Here is a 15,518-nt window from a genome sequence, read left to right as displayed (position 1 = left end):
ACCATCGAATAGGACTACAACTTTGAATAAAATAGTAAAATAGTTTGAATATTCGACCATTCGATAATTGAAGTACTGTCTATTTAAAAAAACTTCGACTTCAATACTTTGCCAAATTAAACCTGCTGAAGTGCTATGTTAGCCTATGGGGACCTTCTAGAGCAGTTTTCTAAGTTTTTTGAAGTCAAAGAAAAATCGTTCGATCGGTCGTTGAAATCCTTCGAATCGTTTGTTCGAACAATTTTGCTTCAACCGCAAATGGCCAAATTCAATGAAAAAAAACATTGACTTCGATATTCGAAGTCGAAGTAATTCAATTTGAGGGTCGAATTTCGAAGTATTTTCGAGTGGTTACAAGCTGAAATACCTATATTCCTGGTGCCACCAACAAACACCAACACCCCAAAACGATGTCACTTTTACATTGTCCCCTCCAAAGTGCTTTGGATATTTTGCAGAACCCCATGGTATAGTTAAGGGACATAAGACAGAAATGCCCTGTCAATGTTATTTTAAACATAATCCTCTAATATCATTTCTTATGTTTTTTCATAGATCATTTCTTGAGTAAAAGGTCTGAAATGAAGTGTCTGCTGCTTGGAACTCAAGATCACCTTAATCATGTTACAGTCTTCTGTTGAAGAAACGACTATAAATGGCAGGCACCATAGCATATAAGAAGTTTGATGACATCATGATAAATAAAGGCTTGTTAGAAAATAATTGTACTTTGTCCTATTTCTTTCACTGCCCTTTGTCCTCTTCCAAAGTACATGTTGCTAATTTATATTATGCCAAGATTTAGCACATACAAATCAACTGCATCCATGCTCCACTGATCGTCTTCTCTGAATATTGCACCAGCCCAGGTATATTTTCTAAAAGGTCCCTGGTTCCATGTGGAAGCCCTGGACCACATGCATGTGCCGTATAGTAAAATCCATGGAATGTGCATTGCTCAATCCCCCAATCTGTTGTATGTTTGTAATCACTGGTTGGCGCCTAACATATCAGCACCCCCAGTTGTCATTTTATGTATGTCAACATATACAACCCAATTTTTACAGCATGTGATTATGTTTTCTGGGGAAGTATGAAACACGTGAAGCTATTCCTTCAAATTATTTGGGATTTTTTTCCTTCAAAAAATATTTTTTACAGCACTTTTCAATTGATGAAACTTATTTTTTCCTCAAGAAGTGCATTCATCATGCTGTAGGACCCAATGCTAGAGACAAACATGTTTTTTTCAAAACACATCAGTTAATAGTGCTACTCCAGCAGACTTCTTCACTGAAATCCATTTCTCAAAAGAGCAAACAGATTTTTTTTTATTCAATTTTGAAATCTGACATGGGGCTAGACATTTTGTCAATTTCCCAGCTGCCCCTGGTCATGTGACTTGTGCCTGCACTTTAGGAGAGAAATGCTTTCTGGCAGTCTGCTGTTTTTCCTTCTCAATGTAACTGAATGTGTCCCAGTGGGACATGGGTTTTTACTATTGAGTGTTGTTCTTAGATCCACCAGGCAGTTGTTATCTTGTGAAAACAATGTATAGCTTACAAAATGCAGCCCAATAAAAAATGTCAGTCTCTTAGAATATTTCTTGCCGACCCCTTCACAGTCTCTCAACCGTATGTAAATCCAAAAACAAGCCTATATATGCCCCCAGAGATTAGTTGTTATCTTGTGTTAGGGAGCTGCTATCTGGTTACCTTCCCATTGTTCTTTTGTTTGGCTGCTGGGGGGGAAAGAGAGGGGGATGATATCACTCCAACTTGCAGTAAAGCGTGATTGAAGTTTATCAGAGCACAAGTCACATGACATGGGCCAGCTGGGAAATTGACAATATGTCTAGCCCCATGCCAGATTTCAAAATTGAATATAAAAAAATATTTTTGCTCTTTTGAGAAATGGATTTCAGTGCAGAATTCTGCTGGAGCAGCACTATTAACTGTTTCACTTTGAAAATTTTTTTTTTCCCCATGACACTATCCCTTTAAAGTTAAATAAACACTCATTCCTGCTGTACTGGCTACAACATTCTGGGTACATCCCCAAAATTGCTCTGTTTATGATTAAGATTCATAATAATCATCCAATTAATGCTGGTAAACCTAGCTGCACTGTATATATTCAAGGATGCCACAAGATGGCACTAGATCGCATTTGTTTAGTTAAATCCTTATTCTACATTTTCAGTATTACTGCATGGAATAAAGTGTAGTAAGTGTCATATTATGTGACTGGTTTCTGGTAAAGTATTTGATGACCAAATCGATTACGGGTGCCAACTCTCTAGCATCAACTCTGGCTCCTTGCAGGATTAACATCTGTAAAAGCAACACGACCTTATAGGCACAAAAATAGTCACCAGCCATATTTAATAAAGTGCTTGTCTGTGAGTGGCATAACAACCATACAGCAGACCCACAGCTATGGATGGGCTTGAGGGTTATGGAGGTCCATTCCAGGGATTCTGCTGTATGATAGTCCCTACTCATGCACATTATCATCTTTAATGTCGCTGTCCACTGTGATTAGGCTAAACTACATCAATATAGTACCTGTGATGATTAAAGAATTAATCAACTTTTATAGTTACCACCTGCCAGCAAATAAAATACATGTAAAATAAAGGTCTCATCTCAGGAAAATGAAACCGTTAAGAATATACTGTAGCCACTGTAGCCCCGCAACACTGGAATATAAAAACAGAGGCTATTTTGTTAGTGAACTGGTAGAGGGGACAATTTGGAGTTTCTACGGCATTTATTTAGATAACAAAAACAATTTTTTCCTGCTGTCCTGTGCCAAATGACCTTGCCCTTTTGCTGTAGCCTTTGTAAGCCTTTAGATAAAATAAATACTATAAAGTCCATAAATTACCCCAGCAAGTGTATTTAATTTGTTATTTAAGTGTTTGCGTAAATGCAATGACAAACCTCTAGTTATAACATTAGTAGAATGATTAACATCAGTGATAGATTGAGCAGATATTCCTTGACAGTATCTGCAGAACACTAAAGGAGGTGACAGACTGACCGGGTATGTATGTGGGGGCCACATGCAGTAAGGCACCTTTCTATTGGTCCTATTGATTGAGCAAAGACCCCTAACAATCAGAACAGAAGAGTGTGGAAAGGGGCTATGGCTCTGCTTTATTTTCTCATCTGCTAAGGTACCATACAATGGCCAACATGGTGTACCGTTATATAAGGTTTTCAAATCTTCCCAAATTAAGTACTATTGTAAGTTGTACTACAGATATAAGTTTGGATTGACATGCCACCATACATGTACCAATAATCAAGCTTTGTAGAATATTGTTTGTATGTGTATGACTAGCTTAACTTAAATGAAGGGTCTTTATAGCTCAGCTTGTCTTTATTAAATGACTAGGCACAAAATACTCTAAAGGTGGCCATACACGGGCTAATCTATAGTCTGGTCACCTTTCTATTGTTCCATTAATTCAGATCAACAGCCTGAACAATTGGACCTGCAGGAAGCAAAAGAGCTGCGGCTCCCCTTCATATCATCCAACCATGCACTGGTTGACATGTGATGATGCCTTTTACAACTTGCCTTGGCACACAATGTAGAGGAATGTTTTGGCCGCCTTATCTTTGTTTGGTACTTACACTTTATATCACAGCAGCCCAAAAGATAATTAGACCAGAGAACTGGACATGTGGCTCCCACTGTCAAAACTATCAGAAGTAAAATTAAAATCTAAATGGTATGGCTCTCGGTTGTATGTCATAAAGGTCTAATAGTAATTATTCTAGAAAGGGCTCGACTAAGACATTGGACAACCAAAAGATTGCCTGATACCCTGGCAGGTCTGTCCAACCCTGCTAACATTGTCAGAATTAAGTCTGTTCTTTGTCCCATGTCTGTTCCTTTCATTCAACCCTCTGCTAGCTGTTGGCCACTTCTCATTAGCACAGGAGTTTCTTGTATGGGCGCTTCAGTTGTGTTGCCTATGTCATGTTATTACATGAACTTGTTGCGTATCATAAATCATGTTCCTCATCCTGTGGGGAGGTGAATGAGAAAACAGGAAAAGTACATTTGTTTCCCCTTGACCTGCATTAGATTCAATAAACGTATAGCTGTTGCAGTAATTATATATGAGATCTCAGAATAAACATGATTACTAGCTCAGAATCACAAAACAAATCTAACCTGACACCATCTGTTGTAAGGGATTATTGAACAATTCCCATTAAAGCTTTGTTAAATGCTATTCTAATTTAAAGACAATATCCTGCTATGTGTCACATCCATACATGAAAACCAAGATATCTGCTGTCTAACCATAGGTACTTCAATATAATTCCATAATTGCTTGGTCACCTTCACATGTTTTATTTTTTCTTTTGACACTAAGAAAGCACTGGTCACTTGTCTTAGGGCACTGGAATTTGCCACAATATAATACCTTGTAAAGGGAATAGACAGTAGTTTCCAAATGTGCATTATGTAAAATACTTTGGCTTTAAGCACAAGGTCTACGCTTTTGATGGGTCTGTGTTCTGGTGGGTCCATGCTTCTGATGGGTATATGCTTCTAAGAAGCTATGCTGATGGGTAAGGGCTTCTGATGGGTCTATGATTTTGAGAAGCTATGTTAATAGGTCTGTGCCTCTACTGGATCTATGCTTCTGATGAGATATTCATCTGGTGGGGCTAAACTTCTAAGAACCTATGCTGATAGGTAAGAGCTTATGGTGGGTCTATGATTGTAAGAAACTATGGTAATAGGTCTGTGCTTCTATTGGAGCTACAAGTTACTTTTTCCTTAGAATTATAGAACTTATCACTTAGTTAATTGGAAGCTGGCAAAAGGCATTTTCCACCATGTCTTTAGGTCAATTAGGGGGTGTTGCTTCACTGAAGTTCATAGAGAAGGCCTCTGATTTATGTACTCCATTTAAATGCATAGATGTACTTTTAAGGTTAATTCAGGGACTGTTGTCCCCTATGAGAACTAATGTATACATAGCAATAGAAAGGCTGAATAACCATGACAGGGGCAGGAAATTAATGTGCCCGGAAAATGTAAATAAGAGAAGTGCAATATTCAATGTTTTGTGTCTTTATAAGTAAGCTGTGTGAATCTTCTGGTGATTGTTTTCCTATGATTAAGGGACTTAGAAAACCACATTGACCTCAATGCGGATATTCTGTCTTAGAGCAACAAGAAGTGCCAACATTATGAAACCCAAGCAAACAAATAATTATGTGGGAGGATGTAACCAGCTGTTTTACTATAAAAATATATAAATATTTCCAATTATCTGTACCATTAAAGGGAGGATTGAAGAGATAGCTGCCCTTCCAGTAAAAGAAACCAAATGGGCAATGATTTACCCCTTGATGGAGGGGGTTTACTTTTCTACAGCTAGCACAAAAGTTTGCCTCCGTCCAGTAACCCTTTAGCATTAACCCCTAGCGCACCTAAGCTATAGTTTTCCTGAAAAAAAGATTCAGCTGACAACTGAACTGATTCCAAACTTTAATTTGCAAATTCCGATTTGAGAAGAATAAAAACAGTGTCAGTTTTATCTTGTCCAGACTTTAAGAGTTTAGATCCCATTCAGCTGGTTTGAATCCCTAACCAAATCCTGGATTCAGCACATTCCTTAGAGCAACCAATCAGATTTGCTGATTCAGTGTGGTTATAATAATTCAAACAAATGTAAAATTGGTTACAATGGGTTGGGTGATTGTTGGGTTGCTGTTTGTTACTGGGCTGACAAAACACCTTTCCAGTGTTACTACAGTATATGAATGGACTTGTTGCCTTTTGCCAGCGTTGCACCGTTGCACCAAATCATTTTCATCATGGGAGCTACTATTGCATATTGATATCTTTTTTTCCAAGTAACTGACCTTTCTGTGGTTCCAATGTAAGTATTGGTAAATGGCAAGGGGTATTGACTTACTGCCTCTACATAAGAATAAAAACCTACACAAAGAAGCATCATTGATTTATTTACTGAATCAAATCGAATTCAATTATTTTAACAAAATTACAAACACAAATATAACCATAAAATAAGCAAACTAGATTCCCTATATCCAACCTACATTTCTCAATATAATCCCACACCTGGTACAGAGTCTGCTGCAGGTATTGTAGCCCATAGCAACCAATCATTAGGGAATGTTTTATGGTCAGCTGTTTAAAAGCAAAAATCTGATTTGTTGCCCTGATTGAATCTATTGCGGGCATACCCCTCCCAGTATCAGTGGAAATGGGTGTCCCTATAATGGGTATCCAACAATAAGGGGCTTACCTGTATTTATCAATGTTCCAATTTAGCTGTTAACCACGAGTCAGTTTTTTTGCTCTAAAACTCACGAACTTGAATTATAACTTCAAATCAAATAGTTATTATCATCTATAAGCTTGTGATGTTACGCAGAAGTCAGGAAAAGGTGTCCTTGGCAATATTTAAATTATTTATTCATTTGACTTTTTTATATTCTATTTTTTTCATAAGTAAGGTAAGGTAACATTTGTGTTTTTTTTTAAACTGTGAGTTTACTCAAAGTAGAAAAAAAAACTCCAAAATTCCACAAATCCAATTTAAATATATAAGGCAGGTACTGTCTGCCATTAATGGATTCTGGAGAATGATGAGCACTTAGTTAAGATGTACAAATCTGGCAACTGTTTCATTGTTGACTATTATAGATAGATAGATAGATAGATAGATAGATAGATAGACAGACAGATCATTTTAAAATTCAACAAACCATATCTCCAAAGGCACAAAAAGACAATACAATTATTAATTGCAGCTTACTAGAAATTTTCTTATAGGGTTTAATGAATCCAACCATATTTATAACTAATATAACTAATAACAATTATATTTAAGTAGCATATAGCTGAACCAGCAGAAGCATTTGCAGCTGCCACATGTACAGGCAACTCAGAGTTGTGTGGCTATTACGTAACCCATCTTGGAGGGAGCATTTGTTTCACAAACTTGTCTGCAGATTTATCAATTGGATGTTTGGGCCATGTGACTGTGGCTTTTGCTTTCAAGGACAGCCCTGCCAGATTCAGATGTTGTTTTGCCCCAGATAACTCAGACTCCCTGTTTCAACATCTGTATTTGGTTACATTTGCTTTAAGCTTTTCCAGTTTTCAAGTTCGAGTGTATCAGCATTTTACATAAATCTGGAATCACTAAGATTTCTGGGTTAGGCTAGGGTTATGTGAGCTTCTATCAATGATATAGAAACAAAGACAGGAAATAATACATATCAGACTTTGAGGTACAATACATGTTGTTTTCTGGAAGATGTGTGGGGTTCGATCTAATGAAGTTTTATTTCTTCCCTTTTAAATAACAATGTAATCAATGTTCATTACAAATTTACTTTTATATTCTAATTAACCTGTGCCACAAGGAGAGAGTCAAAGATAGCTATGGTGAGATCAAATACTATTCTTCTATACAGGTATGAACAGTGCAAGTTAAAGGGTTGGTTCACCCTTTTATTAAGGAACAATAATTTTTTTGGCTGCAGGAGGGAATAATAATGGGGGGGTCTACATGTACTGCCATTAATACTGTCATACTGGCTTGGTCTCAACACTGGATAAAGTCAGCAGCACAAGTACATCGACAAAATAAGCTTGTATAACTGTTATCATTTTACTACTTGAAATATATGACGACAATTAATCATTGTTAATATTTTTATCCTTCACAATAGCACTTGCTTTGTACACGATTGCTTCGATGTAAGGCTGGTTGATTTGATTTAGTGGATTAACAATTATAACATTACAATATCAAGTTATACTAACTGGTAATTACTTTTCACAAATAAATGTATTTTAATTAATGAGCATAATGCAGTGTTTTTGTACACAAATCACTATGTTTACTACCCGCATTAATGCATCTTTCTTAGTGTATTGGCGGTTACAGATGCAATTGTGCTTGCAACACGGATACAGAATCGGGATTGCTTCAGTTCTGGCATGTACAGGGTCAGAGCTAGGGGTAGGTAGAAAAGGCATGTGTTTAGGGTATAATGGTAGAGGGTGCTAGGCACATATCCTTCCCCATTCTGGCCCTTCTTTAAAGGGGTTGTTAACTGTTAAACTAACTTTTAATTTGATGTAGATCATCACGAAAAAACTACAAAAATAGACCAATGTGGTCCTTGCCTGACAGTATTTCAAACCTGGCTATTACATATGTGGCATATTTTTGGTTTGACCCAATGCATGGGCCAATAAGCTACTGACTTTGCCTGGAGAAGGCAATTCAGCATCTTATATCAGTTTGTGTATGGCCAGCTTTAGCTACACCAAATGAAGCCTATGCCCAATGCACCTGACCACAGTATATCAGTATATCTGAATACTGCTAGCAAACTGTATCATTCATTTGATTGCTTGATTATGTTATGGGTATATATATATATATATATATATACATATATATATATACACAGTATAAAATGGAAAAACGAGTCCCCCGTTAAGAGCAATTCATTCCAGCAATTCAGTTACCAAAAGCTCTGGATTTCTCTTCAATATAGTCATTCTTTACAGCTAAGAGGAACCATAAGAGAGTGGAATTCCATTCTAGGCAAAGTCTCTCACAATGTAAAGATAGAAAGAAATAAATACTTTCCACATTCCTCAGTTTAAAAACTCAAATAACCTTGGTAACTTTTATGGGATAGCAGGGCTGTGCACTAGGCATAATCACAATTGTGCAGTAAGATACACTATTTAAGTTTAGCTTCTCATTCCATACACTGACCCTGATAGTTGCCTTGCTCACTGAAACCTATTGATTCTCATGCTTCACTGAAACAATTGCTGGTAACTGTTAAGTAATGTTTTCTTATAAAATGTGACTTTGTGTATAAAGTTAATCTCTTGTGGAAGGACAAATAAATATTGTTACATAATGGGCTGTTTCCTCTGACCAGATACTGCACATATACCACAAGCAATGTAGCAGCACAAATAGGAAGTATTTACTGCTAGGTCCAGTGTAATGTCCCTGCCACTAGAAATAATGGGGTCCCATATTGCTAGGTTACAAGGGTCCTTTGGTCACCTGGGCAAAAAGCTCTGCCAAGTAAATTGGGGCCCCAATAGTTTTGCCACCTTTTAAATGTACTTACTGTCTGACGGGGGGGGGGGGGGCAGTGACAAAAGGGGGTAGTCAGTGTTATAAAAGGGACTGAGTGGTGATGCAGAGGGGCAAATTGAATATTGAAGGGTTAAGGAATATGACATCATGGACAGATTGAGGGCAGATTATAGACAGATCATAGAAGAGAAAAGGTGACCAAGGGCTTAATTTAAGGGTATTACAAATGAAGAGGCAACTTTATTGCCAGAGTAATTATAAGCACATGGAAAACACTCACCTGGACAGATTTGCCAGGACCAGCAGCTTTCTGTGCTGTCTCGTGACCAACGCCACTGGATCAATCGGGTTGCACCAACGTATGTAAGATAACCATGTATGAACAAGAAATTCTCTTCTTTGATAAAATCTCTCTTTAATTGTGGCCATTTAAAAACACAGAATATTCTTCCACCATACACATAACGCGTTTAATGGCCTTACTGACACATTGTCAGAACCCAGTATACTGGAATTTTTTCCTGTTAATAGCATTGGCATCAAGCATCATTTTTACTAGCCAGGCCGGTAAAATACCGGCCAGGTGGCAAACCTACTTGCATGAGACCATGAAACGCATTACACATATGGTGTGAGGATATACTGCATGTTCTTATGTATAACTGCTTTTAAATGGACACAATAAAATAGAGATTTTATTGAAGAAGAAGCATTTCCTGGTGCTCCATGAATATCTTAACTATAAGCTTGTAATCCCAGCTTTGGTATATACTGGAAGGGTGGGAAACCTAGGCCCTAATCAAGAAATAAAGTCCTGTGCATGCAAGGCCATGCCCCTGATCATGCTCATTATGCCAAAACTACACCCACTCCCTGTGGGCCCAGCCTATTCTCTGACCTACAAATTCTGCATCTCTTGGGGGCCCAGCCCTTTGCCAGAGGGCCCCTAACTGCAGTATCCCTGTACCACCAATGCTGCCGGTCCTGCTCCTGATACAATTCCTCCATATTATTACTTACAGCTTCAAATTTCAATGGTAGTTTTGGACTGCGAATAGCGTATAAATGTCAGTCTTTTACCTTCTCAAACAAGTGCAGGACTGACTGGGTTCTCCCCTGATTTGTTTGTTTAGGCCCGTTTTATTATCTGATAGCTGGCCAACAATCAATCATTTGATGAGGACAGATAACCAGTGGATGCTTTTGTGTATACCATTATGTTTTAAGCAAGTTTCCTAAACCAATTCAGATATAACAGGTTAATCAAGACATAATTAATATTTAGGTTTAGTTATAGCATCAACAATACAAACCTCCTAAACGAAAATGGAGAACTAACTAAACAAGTCTAGTGTTTAGACCAGATGTAACAAAATTTCTGTTTCTTCACTACCAGTATTGGTTTAGGATACTCCCTATGTGATCCTCCAGTCTTAACAGTTTATGGGCCTCTGCACTGTAGCCCTAAAATCACTGTAACTACTTGCTCTGAGAGGTCTGAGTCAGATTTCAGAATATATTCCGATTTTCCCATAGACTTCATCTGAGTGCTAAGGTGACAAACCGTGTTTCTTTTAAAATCTGGTGCATTGTGTAAGTCCTTGCTTCACATTCCTTGCAGGTTCAGTGTTGGTGAATTAGACACAAGATGATAAATGATGTTGCCCCAGGTCACACAGAGCTAACACAGGCTGCTTATACCAAAGTTCAATGTCACACCCTATGTGTCTTAATCACAGAGCACTCCTTTCTACCCTTTTAAACTTTCAGCATATTTACGATTATATTTGAACTTGTACCTTGCATCCAGATTTTCTTCTCTTAAAAGGTGAGGTTTCTCAAATTGGAGGTTAACCTCAACTCTGAAGCTTGAAGATCTAGTAAGATGCAAGTGGGCCTCAACATACATGGTTTTAGCTTCTGCTGAATATACTGTACATAGAGCATATCAATATGAATGCTGGAGGCAATTTAAAAACATGTATATACACGTTATCTTGTTACCTATAACCATCATTGCAAATGTGATAATTCAAACAGGTGATGCTTGGGTGTTGACAGTGATAAGCATATAAGGGCTTGTGAAAAATGTTTGAGTGCTCCCGGTATAGATAATTACACCAACACTTTTTGTCTTCTTCTCTGCGATAAAAAACTGGAATCAGCATTATGAGAGCTAGCAAAAGTGCTTTGATGCCCAAAACATTTTAGGGAGGTATCATCTCTAACCCACAGTTTAAATTACTCAAACTTTTAAACCCTTAGGGGCAAATTTACTAAAGGACGAAGTGACTAACGCTGGCGTCACTTTAATTTATTTGCTGCAACATATACGTCCATTCAACTTTAACTTCCCGCCGTCTGCAAATTAGCCAACGCTAGCACAACTTCGCTTTGCTTGCAGCAGTAACACTAGCGCAACTTCGCCAGCGTTTGGCGCCCTGGACGCAACTTCGGATTGTCCTGGTGAAGTGTTGCGATGTGAGCGAAGCCATCGCTGGTGAATTTTTGGAGGTTAGTGAATTTGCCCCTTAGTTGTTACGTTTTCAAAAGAGAAATAAAGCACAGTGGTTAGAATGTCATTTAAACATCCACACCAAATCCACACTTTCTTTTGGATTTGGCTGCATTCAGAATCATCAAGGTACCTAATCCAAAACTTAATTTGTATATTCAGTTTTCAAAAAGATCATAAAAGTATGTCAATTGTGAATTAAAAACATCACACTCAGTTGTCCAAACCTTTAAAAGGACAAAGAAACCTCTCCAACTCCAAAGTGGCCTTAAAGGACCAGTAACATCAAAAAAATTTTTACAAAAATTAGTTAGAATACAACAAAAAAAAACCCACCAAGACAAATTCAATTTTAAAATAGCAAAGCATTTATTAAGAAATAACTTACCGAAACTCCACTTCCTGTCCACTTCCTGTCCTCTAAAAGGCGACACGGTGACCATCCATACTGTAGCGCTCGATTTCTTCTCCCTGGCTATTCACTGACAGTGTGTCCTGCAGCCGGTCCCTGATCTTCACGCGAATATCCCCAGGTCCCTGTGTTTGTCTGTATGTGTATCAGAGCGATGTACGACCCCGCCGTGCTCCTGCCGACCCCGCCGCCTTGTATGTGTCTTTGGTGGAGGATCAGCGCGGGAAGCGGGGCATCAGCAGGTCCCCATCCTCTTCTTCCTCTGCCCGCCGTTCGTCCTGCATGATCTCCTCTGCTGTGCGAGAGCCCTATGCGATGCGCTTGGGAGCCTTTTCTGTAGAGGACAGGAAGTGGAGTTTCGGTAAGTTATTTCTTAATAAATGCTTTTGCTTCGAATTTCGAAGTGTTTTTTGGGCTACTTCGACCATCGAATGGGCTACTTCGACCTTCGACTACTACTTCGACTTCGAATCGAACGATTCGAAGTAAAAATCGTTCGACTATTCGACCATTCGATAGTCGAAGTACTGTCTCTTTAGGAAAAACTTCGACCCCCTACTTTGGCAGCTAAAAGCTACCGAAGTCAATGTTAGCCTATGGGGAAGGTCCCCATAGGCTTGCCTGAGATTTTTTGATCGAAGGATATTCCTTCGATCGTTGGATTAAAATCCTTCGAATCATTCGATTCAAAGGATTTAATCGTTCGATCGAAGGAATAATCCTTCGATCGCAGGATTTGCGCTAAATCGTTCGACTTCGATATTCGAAGTCGAACGATTTTAGTTCCTAGTCGAATATCGAGGGTTAATTAACCCTCGATATTCGACCCTTCATACATCTGCCCCTTAGTGTTGTAGTATTTCTGGTCAGGTGATCTCTGAGGCAAAACAGATAGAGTCACGAAATGGTGGTTCAAGGCAAGAGATGTAAAAGGGCAATATTTATGTAAATATATATTCCAGTTTGGTAAGATTCTTTAATATGTCATTCAATTTGATATAAACTATCTGTTGCTTAAGTATTCATTTTGGGGGTATAGTTTTCCTTTAAATCCTTTTTTATTTCTTCTTGATGTGTTTTACCTGGTTAGAGACTTGATATTTCTTATTCCATTATCCAATACCTGCTTTGGAATGACCTAAAAAAGGAGAGTTTTAGAAACCAGCCATCCATAACATAAAGAAAAGGGGTTGAAAACTGATCCCATACAATTGAATTCTTCTTGCCTTCTCAGTTTTCAGAGTTTGTAAAAGAAGTATTTGGCAGTTAGGTCCAAAAACCTAACAATAGATACGACTCATTTGATTTTACAATTTAATAAATGCAGTTCATTATCATCATGAATAGCAATCCAGATAGTCACTGACAGTTAGATCCAATATATCTTATAGGGGGGCTCATTTCGCCTAGAAGATGTATTAGAGCTCACTATTAAAATCACCAGACATCATGTCTCTCTACAGGTAGGATTTGTGCAAAAGGCAGTTATTTTATTAGATTTTGTTTGTACTGGAATCAGTTATTTGAGTGAGCTCTAATTCATCTGCTAGGAAAGGAAGTCCCCTTATAAGATATATTGAATCTAACTGCCAATGAATATCTGACACCCAACTCCTGCATAAAGAGAGAATGAAGAGAAACAGATGCTGAGAGAGGGATAGTGAATATAAACTTGATTGTTAGAGAAACGCTACATAATTTTTAATTGTTTGTATTTAGATAGTTTCTTATTTCAGTATGCTGAAGCTTATATTAAATTTCCATTTTCACGATAGTTCCCCTTTAACACCCAGTCCACTATCTGCACTTTGCACACTACAGATGGTAACTGCCCCTTTTAATGTTGTCCATGTACAAAAATATTGCAAACATTCCAGATTGTTAACTATCTGCTCAACTAAATATACTTATTTATAAAGATGTGGTTTCAACAAACTGGAAAAGCTGTAAAATATTGCCTAGCAAAGTATTCAAACCAGCGTTTCCATGAGCACCAGGAACATCTCATATTGTATAATATCTAATTTACTGTATTACAAACATACATATACAAATGTAAAAGCTACAAATATTATCAAACAATAGATATATAAACTAACACTGGGATGAAATAGTGTATGGCTCCAGTATGGTTTAAATCTGATTTCATGTCACACAGGGCAGCCAAAAGGAGCAATAATAAATAAACAGAAAATGATACTCCTTCCAAGAGTTCAGCAATCAACCCAACAGCTGCAGAGAATTAAAAACATACATCTGTGAATATATTTAAATACATTTGCTAGGAAAATACCAGTTCAGAGTTTGGAGGACTCATTTTTAGAGTAAATATTTCCTACAAGTCAAAAGATGTTTTTCACTACGTAATTTGTATGAATAAACTTGGTTACTAGGGAGTGCTTGCCAGTTTTAAAATGGTGAATTTAGTATAATTAAGAACAGTTAAAGACTCTACAGTCATTAGAGGTTAAGTGCTATCTACTTTTGGGTTTTATAAGATAGCAATTGGATTACCAAATATTTTTTTCTATTTAATTTAAATTAGAAGTTTTCAAACTTCCTTGGTTAAAGTTATGCGGACCAGTCCATTGCTCATAACAAACATAATGCATCACAAAGTTCATCTGAACTGTCCTTTAACTTGGGGCCAACTATCCACAACTTAACCCCCTTTAATAAATACTAATGAAATACCTCATGCATTTTGGCTTTTTGAGTGTCATGCCATTGTAAGATATCAATTAAGTTCTTGGAATTCCTTGTCAATAAAGGTAATGAGTGATTTATTTGTAGGTTGCAAATTTAGTTTGGATTTCTTTACAAATTCAGTAGTGTTTAGTCCAGTGTGATATCTTGTTTTCAAAATACACGTTCATTTTATGCTTCTGAGACAAAGTCAGACTCAGAATAGAAACATCCCTAGGGTGTAATGGAAATCTTTTAATCCATGTGTACGTTAAGGTATTCCATGGAAGGTTCCATGGAAGTTACATTTTACTGCTTTGTTGAGTGGCTCATTTAAGGTTAAGGTAAATACATACAGAGATTTTACACACATATTTGGTTGTACCATACATTCAGCGCATGTGTGTTTGAATACAACTTGGCGGTCATACTTGGGATACAGAGGATTGCCCATCACGGATGCAGGGAAAATATTACAATTAGCTCAAATGTATATGGAAAGCAAGCAAGTTTTAAAATGCACCTATTTAGAACACATTATACAAGCACACATAAATGTCTTGTGTATCCACCCTTAAAGGAGAAGGAAAGGCTAAAACTAAGTAAGCTTTATCAGAAAGGTCTATATAAATACACCAGTAAACCCTCAAAGTAATGCTTCCCTGTGTCCTTGGGCAAAAGAAACACTGCATTTCTTACCTTCTATTGTGTTCTCATGGGCTTCTGTATCAGACTTCCTGTTTTCATCTTAAACCTCCAGG

At 37.5% G+C, this 15,518-nt stretch overlaps 1 protein-coding gene and 1 long non-coding RNA gene across 3 annotated transcripts in view; one reads left to right on the top strand and one right to left on the bottom strand.

Annotated features, from left to right (window-relative positions):
- LOC108701372 (ubiquitin carboxyl-terminal hydrolase 26-like) overlaps positions 1 to 723 on the top strand; it is a 3,868-nt gene extending 3,145 nt beyond the window's left edge. The window contains exon 5 of the mRNA XM_018235917.2: positions 556 to 723. Within this exon, the coding sequence (XP_018091406.1) occupies positions 556 to 571 (16 nt within the window). The 3' untranslated portion in view covers positions 572 to 723. The remainder of the gene's footprint in view (positions 1 to 555) is intronic.
- Positions 1 to 15,518, bottom strand: part of LOC121398341 — a 21,549-nt gene extending 6,031 nt beyond the window's left edge. For both annotated transcript variants that reach the window (XR_005964269.1, XR_005964268.1), the window contains exons 1-2: positions 15,457 to 15,518; positions 12,049 to 12,406 (exon numbers count right to left, since the gene is read on the bottom strand). This is a non-coding gene — a long non-coding RNA (uncharacterized LOC121398341). The remainder of the gene's footprint in view (positions 1 to 12,048; positions 12,407 to 15,456) is intronic.

The sequence above is a fragment of the Xenopus laevis genome, chromosome 9_10L (genome assembly GCF_017654675.1).
Source record: "Xenopus laevis strain J_2021 chromosome 9_10L, Xenopus_laevis_v10.1, whole genome shotgun sequence".
Taxonomy (NCBI): domain Eukaryota; kingdom Metazoa; phylum Chordata; class Amphibia; order Anura; family Pipidae; genus Xenopus; species Xenopus laevis.
The sequence above is the reverse complement of the archived record's forward strand: the minus strand, read 5'-3'. Positions and strand labels throughout refer to the sequence as shown.